Source organism: Alosa pseudoharengus, unplaced genomic scaffold (genome assembly GCF_046254945.1).
Source record: "Alosa pseudoharengus isolate Yale_2024_CS ecotype anadromous, Long Island Sound unplaced genomic scaffold, YU_APseudo_1.1 YU_APseudo_1.1_scf_18, whole genome shotgun sequence".
Lineage (NCBI taxonomy): Eukaryota > Metazoa > Chordata > Actinopteri > Clupeiformes > Clupeidae > Alosa > Alosa pseudoharengus.
In genome coordinates, this window is record NW_027468650.1 from 7,934,315 (window position 1) to 7,944,489 (window position 10,175).

At 39.9% G+C, this 10,175-nt stretch overlaps 1 protein-coding gene across 1 annotated transcript; it reads right to left on the reverse strand.

Moving 5' to 3' along the window:
• Positions 1-1,655: 1,655 nt before the first annotated feature.
• On the reverse strand, positions 1,656-2,890 carry prmt6 (protein arginine methyltransferase 6). The gene has a single exon (XM_076291240.1). It carries the CDS (start codon positions 2,854-2,856, stop codon positions 1,804-1,806), a length of 1,053 nt encoding a protein of 350 aa, XP_076147355.1. The 5' UTR covers positions 2,857-2,890; the 3' UTR covers positions 1,656-1,803.
• Positions 2,891-10,175: the final 7,285 nt, after the last annotated feature.

Genomic DNA, 10,175 nt, shown 5'->3' on the forward strand with positions numbered 1-10,175 from the left:
CTTGGGCTACTCTTCTGACTATCCTTCTGACTTTCTGGTCAGAAATCTTTCTAGGAGATCCTGTGCATGGCCAGTTGATGATGCAGTGATGTTCCTTCCACTTGCAGATAATGGCTCCAATACTGCTTGCTGGATGATTCTGAAGTTTTGAAGTGCATCTGTAACCAGTTCCATTGATCTGTTTTGCAACAATAAGGTTGCAAAGGTCTTGGAAGAGCTCTTTGCTTTTACATATCATGAAATGTTTCTTGTGTGACACCTTGGTAACAAAAAACCTTTTTATAGCCCACCAGTATGTACTAACCCAGCTTATATCAATTTGCACAGATAGGAGGGATAATTTCTCTAATTACTTATAAATTCCAGTTTGTTCCTTGCCATTCCTTGCCTTTGTGTACTGCTTTTTCTTAGCGTGTTCAATACTTTTTCCCTGTGCCATTCCACTTTTTTACTCATAACTCTACTTTTAGACATTAATGTTTGGATTTTTATACATGTGTGGATTACCTAAGTTAATACTAATGTCCGGTGAAAATTTCATGTGAATAGCCTCACTGGAAGTATATTTACTGAAATTTTTTTTTGACGTGTTCAATACTTATTTACCCCGCTGTATAATCATTCTTATTATTCACAGTAATATAGAGCGAAATGTGGTCAAGGGGTGTTTGTGCTGGATTTTACAACTGCATCGAATGCAATTCAACCAATCATAATCAAGGACCGGAACTATCAGTTTTAGAATTGTATTTTAAGCTAACACCATTACCCTTGGACAGAGTACATGTGGATTTGTTTGGAACTGGTAAAGATCATTTCCAAAGGGCCATGTTGACTAACAAAGTATTGCAGGTTTCATACAAAAGCAGGCTGTTGCACAATTGCCGTAAAGCAATTTGTGATTCTCCCGGTCAGGGCAGACCAAACTGCAAGGGTGGTTCTCTGTAGATGGGGAATCTAAAGGCTGCAAGTTAGTTTACCATCACAATGACTTTGAAGTGGTTATATTAAGGTAAAAAAAACTAGCATAGGATATCTTTTAAAAAGTGTGTGAAAATTGCTGACAAGTCAGAGTATGAGGTTCTAACCAAATACAATTTCTAAAATCAAATTAAATGACATCTAACTATCCTTTCACTGACCAATCAGATATTTGTAACTGGCACTGTAAGTGAGAAATAAACAGTGGCTCAGACCTATTTGAGGCAATCATCACCTTGCGTCAGAATCACAGAAGGGATGAGTAGTTTGTTTGACTATGTAGCGCAAATATCTGCATCCTTTCAGCAGAAACGTGGACTTGGCCTTTAACCGGAGCAAGAGGTGCATGGTGCCCCTTGTGAGATGGATGATACTAAAGGCCTACACTGCTAATTCATGAGTCTATATCTAGTGCTGACACGGCTGGCTCATCAATCAAACCCATCTCTTGGTAGCAGCTCCTATAAAAATAAGATTACTGCGACCACTCTTAACTCAACATATCTGAAAAAGAGGACAGTACAAGTCATATTGTAATTCACAGGTGCAAGAAGAGCGCATTAATGATAATGCCTAAGCAGTGGTAGTCTAATTTAGCACATCAAATTTCTCAATTTCAAAAAAGGCTTAATGATAAATAGTGACAAGTGATTCACAAATGAGCAAAACGGTGTGCAATTAAGCAAAATAAGTTTATTTCCTATTCAGTTCCAGCTGTTGTGGCTGGTATTAAAAATGTTGACTGGACGAGCATAATTTGTTCAGTGACAAGCCTAGGAATCAGGCAGATGCTGGAGAACATCTGTAAACAATGTAATTAGGCTAGGGCTGTGTTTCTGAATAACCATCGGGGATGGAAAATGTCTTAGACTGCATCTTCAGCTGTCCAATTGAGTAGTCCACATGGATGCAAATATGCCTGGAGCTCTCCGCAGAGGGATACATATGGATCTCGCCCTCTACCTTCGTGTCTTGTTCAACATCCACAGGTTCGTCTAGATAGAGAATGGCTTGCTTCCAGTGGGTTTCCTGTTTGAACGGAGACGTGGAGAGGATCAATGGCTTTTCTCCACCGGGGAACGTTACCGTGAACCACACGCAAAGAGCGTTCACAGTAGACGAGCCGAAACAGTCGCAGCTAAAGATGCCTTTCACCGATTTCAACTGATCCACCGTCACAGTATACAAGTCCAGCTCGGCAAATTTAGATGGATGGGACAGCACGTCCTCTACAGTCACCGGATTTACTGTGATGTCATTGTTCATGATGCACCTCCTAGCAAATTCTGTCATGCAAGACATGTCGACACCGTACTGATTCTTAACTGTGCTCCAAAAGTTCAAGCGGTCCTCCGACACAAGGTCATTGATCGGCGCGAGGTACAGTTCCGCTTTGCAGGGAAGGATGAGGCCGCCTGGTTTCAACCATTTGTCTCGAGCGAAAAGGACGGAATTCAGCATGGACTCGTGAAGCAGTGCATAGCCCATCCACTCGCTAACAATCACATCCACCTGCTCGGGCAGATCGATCGCCTCCAGAGTGCCTTTAATGATATCGATCTTGTCCTCCATCTTATTCAGTTTTACGATTTTAACTGCTTGATCGGCAATTGAACTTCCCTCAACGGCATATACCTTTCTGGCACCAGCTTGGGCACAGAAAATGCTAAGAACACCGGTGCCTGCACCGACATCCAGGACAACTTTACCTTCGATTGCATTGCTGTTTCTCAGGATGGCCATCCTATACGTGTTTGTCCGTACATGGTCAGCAATCATTTCCTCGTGTATTGTAACATCAGAATAACTGTCGAAATACAGATTATCCTGAACATTTTTATCTAACTTTCTTTTTTTGCTACACAGAGACATCATTCCCTTCTGTCTGCTCCTGTATGATCACGTTGAAAATCATCAGGCACTTCCGGATATGAGAGCACCGTTGCATTGTGGTATCTGTAGTATCAAGCGGTTTTGCTGTACTAGTATACCATACAGTTATTAACTACAAAAAGAATCGTCGCAGATAAATTACGCAATAGGGCCTACCATTTGGCCACTGTTTGTGAAATGACGTCAAATTGACGTGCAATGTAATATTGAGCACAATATCAGAATATGTACAACCAGAAATATCTAAAAATGAACACCATAAATAAGTGACAAATTAAGAAAATAATAATAAAAAACTCTAGTAGGCCTAATTGAAACAGGCTATTTTGCTACCATTTCATTAACAGCCTTTTTTGCTAATTGATTTAGGCTAAATAGACAACCAAGAGATTACATCCCAATCAAAGGTTTCTTATTTGAAGACATCTTTCCTCTTGGTCATGATTTGGTACTTAATGCAATTATTGTTGCCTGCCTGCTGCAGAGAAATTGAGTAGGTTGATCAAATCATGTCTAATACCCTACCAGTGTTTGGCGAGTTGGCCTAATGACATGTAATTTAACTAGGTAGCGTACAGTTTTCTCTAGCTTGCCTATAGTTCAATTATGCTTTCATAGATTCCAGTAATTATCTTTTATTGTGTAGTAACGGCAAAAGTACAAACAAATTTAGGACAACAAAGTAAAGGAATGTGTCGGTATCATTAATTCACTGTACAACTGCAATGGAACCCTCTGACCAGCCTGAGCCTCGTCGCTTTATCTCTGACATTTAGGTCTCAAGCACAGCCTATTCCAGGAAACTGGGTTGTCATCTCACTTGGGAAAAACATTTCTTCATAGTGTTTTATGTTTTAAATCTGAATGTCAAAACATGAACCTAGTTGTCGATTAGGCAAAAGTATTGATTATTGCTGTTTATTAGATACAATGGTCAGAGGAGTTGATAAATGACCTACAGTACCTTGGTGTAAGACCCTCACCTGGAACGCAGGTGTCTGACTGATGGGCATACAAAACCAAAGTTGGCATTTCCATGAAGTGTGGGTATCCCCCCCCCCCCCTCTTAAATTTGTTACATTTGTTACCCATGTGACTTTTTGAAATAATTCATCATTTCACATCACATGTACAATTTGATCTTTTTTTTTTTTTTTTTTACATTTTCTTAGTCAATCAAACTAGATTTTCTTTGTAAGGTTGTTTTTCTGTAGATCAATATATCAGTATAATAATAAAAACTAGATGTACCGCAGAGCGGTACAAAATATGACCGCCGCCCAGTCCAGCACATTTTTTCCACAAAAAAAATCCCGCTGAAAGGCCTATATGATTCTAACTGTCTCACTAAATTGCATTATCCACACTCAATTCTCACTGGTATCTGCTAGACAACAAGTACCAAAACATGATTAGTTCATAGATTTCACATGTAAAATTCATTTTATACAACCCCACCTCCATCTTGCCTGTTCATAATTCTGAGAAATTCTTGATTGTTTGTGTTATGTTTATGTTATGCGTGTGTGTGTGTGTGTGTGTGTGTGTGTGTGTGTGCGTGCTTGTGTGTGTGCCTGTGCATGCAAGCGTACATATGTCTACTGTGTGAGTATGTGTCATACGTATGATTACTGTGAATGTATGTGTGTATGTGTGTGTATCTGTTTGTGCACATGTGTGCACATGAAATGGGTTAACATGACCCCTGGAGGCAAACATACGGAAACAAATGGTCATCCTAGGCCCTACAGTTCTCAAGATATTCACAGAGAACTGTGTCTGCCCTACCCTCCTTTCGGGGGGTCCAGTCCAGCGGGGGGGCTACAGATCAAAACGAAAAATTACGGTTCCATTCTATCCATGTGGGGGTACATGCCCACCAAGTTTTGTGTACCCCGGTCTTTCAGTGTCCCGGGAATCCTTGTTGGTGTACGTCACTAAATGTACACATAAATTATTTTATTGTAAGGCCCCCCATGAACGAAAGTACACAAAACTTGGCATGCATTTGGAGGGTGTCATAATGATCCTAAACTTTTAATTTCGTGCAGTTTTGACCTTGTCAGCCAGAGATATTGTGATGAAAACACCTAATTTTTTGCTTTTTAATTTTTAACTAGGTGGCGCTATACATGAAATAAGTGGTAATGGGATGGGTTGACATGCCCCCTTAAGACCAACATACATAAAAAAGGTGGACCTCCTAGGCCCTACGGTTCTCGAGATATTCACAGAAAACTGTCTCCGGCCACCTACAGGCCAGTTGGTGTATAGTAACATAAATGAATTTATTGTGTGGCCCCCCATGAACGGAATTCCACAAAACTTGGCGTGCATACAGATGGTGTCATAATGATCCTACACTTCCAATTTCGTGCAGTTTTGACTATGTTAGGTCACAGATACCTTCAATTACAACACCTCATTTTTACTTTTTTGTGTTTAACTAGGTGGCGCTATACATGAAATGAGTGGTTATGGAATGGTTTGACATGGCCCCTTGAGATCAACATACAAAAAAAAAATGGTCCTCCTAAACCCTACGGTTTTCGAGATATTCACAGGAAACTGTGTTTGCCCTACCCTCCTTTCGGGGGGTCCAGTCCAGCGGGGGGGCTACAGATCAAAACGAAAAACGATGGTTCCATGCTATCCATGTGGGGTTACATGCCCACCAAGTTTCGTGTACCCCGGTCTTTCAGTGTCCCGGGAATCATTGACGGAAATTTGGGCATGCGAAAAAAAAAAAAAAAAAAAAAAAAAAAAAAATCTGACTAAACCTATATGACCGCCGCTTCGCTGCGCGGCGGTCATAAATAAGTAAAGTAGCTTCTTCAACAATGTCTGATACCATTATCTGTAATGCTTTGGTGTACTTATTTCAGTATATTAAGAATAACCATAACCATAACCAAACACCCAAACAATTAACTACCCCCCCCCCCCCCCAACACACACACACAAGCAACTTTTTTTTATATACGCTTGACAGTCTAAATGCATTTATTCAATGGGCAGGCGTGGCCTACTGGTTAGCACTTCGGATCTGTAACCGGAGGGTTGCCGGTTCGAACCCCGACCAGTACAGTAGGCACGGCTGAAGTGCCCTTGATCAAGGCACCTAACCCCTCACTGCTCCCCGCTGTTGATGCAGGCAGCTCACTGCGCCGGGATTAGTGTGTGCTTGACCTCACTGTGTGTTCACTGTGTGCTATGTATGTTTCACTAATTCACGGATTGGGATAAATGCAGAGACCAAATTTCCCTCACGGGATCAAAAGAGTATATATACTTATATACTATACTTATACTTATATACTTATACATTTTTGATAATGTCAACTTGGATTTGGGCTATAATACTGTTTTAGTTGAGAGGTAGTTACAGGTAGGCTGATAACATTCCTGAGCACAGGTACAGACACACACACACACATACACGAGATAAAGAAGAGCCTGCAGGTTGAGAGAGCCATTCACAACCTCTCCCCACTGGAAAAGAGGTGAAATTACAGACTGCCTTGCCATTATGTCCTGGGAGTGGTATCTTTTTTTCTTGCTTTTGAGGAGATGGCACAGAGCCCTTCAAATACTACTTCCGTGGAGATGCTATTTGAATGGATCACCATTCCACCAGTGGATATGTTCAGACAAACTGCACTCATGTAATTAAGCAATGAAAAGCATATCAGTATACTGTCATTATTGAATTGGCATCTTCCAGGGATATCACATATTGATAAAAGAGTATAAATATAAATAGGGTTGAAGGATAATGAGTGATATGTGAATCTTGAATTTCCCCTTAGAGATCAATAGTAAAAGTATCTATCTATCTATCTATCTATCTATCTATGCTTTGGATTATTGTGATAAAATATAATGTACTGTATACTGAAGCTTTATAACAAAGGTCAGAGAAGCTTTATAATGCTTTGTTACACTTCAAGCTGTAAAGACTTATACAGTAATATCACTATGCTTTATAAACGCAGTCATGAGTCATGTGCTTAAAGTTCACAAAATAAGTAGCACAAGGTAGCAAAATAAGAACAGTTGGTAACACTTTCTGGGTTCTCATGATTTATGCCTGTAGCATGATAATGTGATCATAACCCAACATAATCTTGCACCCTCCTATCTTTCAAACCTCCTGACCCCTTACCAACCCACACCTTAAGCTCCACTGATGCCCACCTCCTATTCACCCCCACTGCACATCTCCGTTCCATGGGTGACGGGGCGCTTAGCGTGGCTGGCCTCAAACTCTGGAACTCCCTCCCACTTGCACTACGTCAAAGCACTTCACTGTCCACCTTTAAATCCATGCTAAAAACTCACTCTTGCTTTTCCTTCCTACTCATAACTGCCCCTCCTTCATCTCACTCGCTTCCCTGTCTATATACTGTTGTTTCCTTTTTGTTGTCAATGTTTGTCCTCTGCTGAATGAAGCCTATAGTGTATTTTACTGAGTGTAAAGTCTACATGTATTGTCACTGTATGTTGCTTTTATGTCTGTGTTCTCTTGTCTTATTGTACACAGTGTTCTTGGGTGACATGAATGGCTCTTTAAATAAAATGTATTATTATTATTATTATTATTATTATTATTATCATCATAACTCATTAATACTATTGTTATAGTCACTTACAAACACGCATGAGACTCTATAGCAATGTTCATAATGCATTATGACTTGTTACTTGATGTATAACTAATTGTTATACCAGATTATATCATCATAGGCCAAACATCTCAGATCAGATCAGGGTTGGTGGAATGCATTGTACCACCAACCAGGGCTTTGAACCGGTTCAAGGAACGAAAACGAAAACCGGGAACTTTTTGTATTTTACAGGGAACAGAAACTAAACCGGAAACATTATTATTTTTTATGTTCTGGAACAGGAACACTTATTTAAAAATAATGGTAACCGGTTAATACCGGTTTTATTTCGTTTCTCAAAGTTTTCATGGCCTAATTAACTAAAAAAAAAAAAGTTATTATTTTCCTGCGCACGTTACCATGACAGCTGAGGTTCACTTCCTGTGTGACATCACATCAGACATTAGCTGACTGAATGGAGAGAGAGCGGTGGATTACAAAGTCTCCACTCCACATCTTAAATAAGAGGTAAATTACGATCCATCGTTAATTAAAACGCTCATTCCAAACACAATATTAATAGCTATATTTGTCGACTCCACGTTAATGATGGACTAGCGAACATTTGGCTAAATGGCCTTTCTCCCCGACAGTTGGAATTTGTTGTTGCCCGAGTGGCATAACCACGTGTCTTAATAATGTGGTTACGTTTGTGTGGAAATTTTCTCTTTTAACAATAAACTACACATTTGAAATAATTGTAGGCCTATTTAATTATTATTATTATTATTAATAATAATATAATTTTTATTATTTAATAATGGTTGTAATATTATTACATTTGGTTTAAGCTGGATGAGAAAGATGTGACATAATTCTATAGCATTAAACAGCTGACAGGAACGAAATTAACCGTTCCAGGAACAGTATTTTTTGTTCTAACCGGTTCGGGAACGTCAATTTATTGGTGGAACTCATAACCGGAAACGTTATAATTCCGTTTCTGTTCGGAACGAACCGAATGGAAAAAAAAATCGGTTCAAAGCCCTGCCACCAACCCTGCCTACTCATAACTACACCCCCTGGTCACTGTGCTGATGCATTTTAACAACTTCTGCTTAGTGATTTCTAAGCATAATCTTTTATATAATATATAAAACATTTTTTGCTGACTGCACAGCTCCCCCAAGAGTCATGATATATTTATATTTTACTCTGCAGTTGCTGGTTCCCCCTGCTTTTGGAGGCAAAGGATTAACAACAGGCAAGGTACTACTGACAAGGTAATGTTTCACGATTCTCGTGAGATGTCTTCGAACCGACTATTCTTGAAGTTGCATGGCTGGTTCTCTCGTTAGCGACTCGCTACGGCTATGCTATATGGCTATGCTAGGTCACGAATCCCCTATTAGAAGTTTGTTCACCATCGAAAACAACGTGTGTAAATTTCAATAAAATGAGCACAGAAATGAATAAAAGGAACGCATATTAGGTAGGCTACTATACAGAACCCTGGAGGGGTCATTGCAAGATATTTTTTTGCTGTATATCCAGAAAATGTGTGCTCATTTCACTAAATTGTGCGCTCATTTGACTAAATTGTGCTCTCAATTTAATCTTTGTAAAATGAGTGCACAATTACAACGTGTGCACGATATAGCAAATTGTGCGTATGATATAGCAAAACGTGTGCACGATTTACTAAATTGAGCAGAGCACACAATCTAATAAAATGAGACCACAATTTAGTAAAATGAGAGCACTATGTTGTAAAACGAGCACACAATGTACTAAATTGTGCACACAATCTAGTCAAATGAGACCACAATTTAGAAGAATGAGAGCACAATTTAGAAGAATGAGTGCACATTCTCTCGATATACAAAAATGTCTTGCAATGACACTTCCCAGGCTCCGTACTCTCCGTATACAATTTTTTTTCAAAAAAACTCAAATCTTGATATTTGACTCACGTTTCAAACCTGAGACAGTGCATGTTAAACAGCTGTTTGGACCAACTGTTCCTAGCCGTATTGTATCGGCTAGCTTCTCATTATGCTCCATCAGAGCCCAACCACATTTCCTTGATAATGGATGGGATGATTTGCCTTTAACCGTAACAAAATAACAATGCATCATGCTGCCCGTCACCACGTCAAAAGCCACATCCCCTCCCTCCCCCCAGTGCAATTCCTTTTGGATCTATGGCCTGCTTGCTGCTGAACTGCCATTGTTTAACCAACTGCTGAAATTTCACTTGAGAGAGGGAAAAAAGAATGATGCTTTACTCAGGTGTATATATTCTGCAGGGGGAATCTTTGATAGGAGTGGAGTATTTCTCATGGCTTGCTCTCTCCACATTTGATCTAAACACACACATACACACACACACACACACACACACACACACACACACTTTATGGGAAGCTCAACATATCGAACAGACACACCATGAAAACAAACAGCAACAGGCGCATCAGGAGCTTGGGCTGAATAATAAATACAATAATGAGAGAAGAATAATAGCTGATGTCCTCTCCAAGTCTATTGTACTGTGGAGTGTCAGGCCCAAACAAAAGGGGCTGTTTGACCGCAAAAGCTTACATAACTGCAGGTGTATTAAATGTGAACAGTCTCTCTTTCAGCTGAGCGCCGCTGTAGTTTGTGGCAAAACAACGCCCTTCATCTGTCTCC

What these genes read in the sequence shown, in the direction of transcription:
- prmt6 (XM_076291240.1), bottom strand. Translation starts at nt 2,856, where the DNA reads ATGATGTCTCTGTGTAGCAAAAAAAGAAAGTTAGATAAAAATGTTCAG.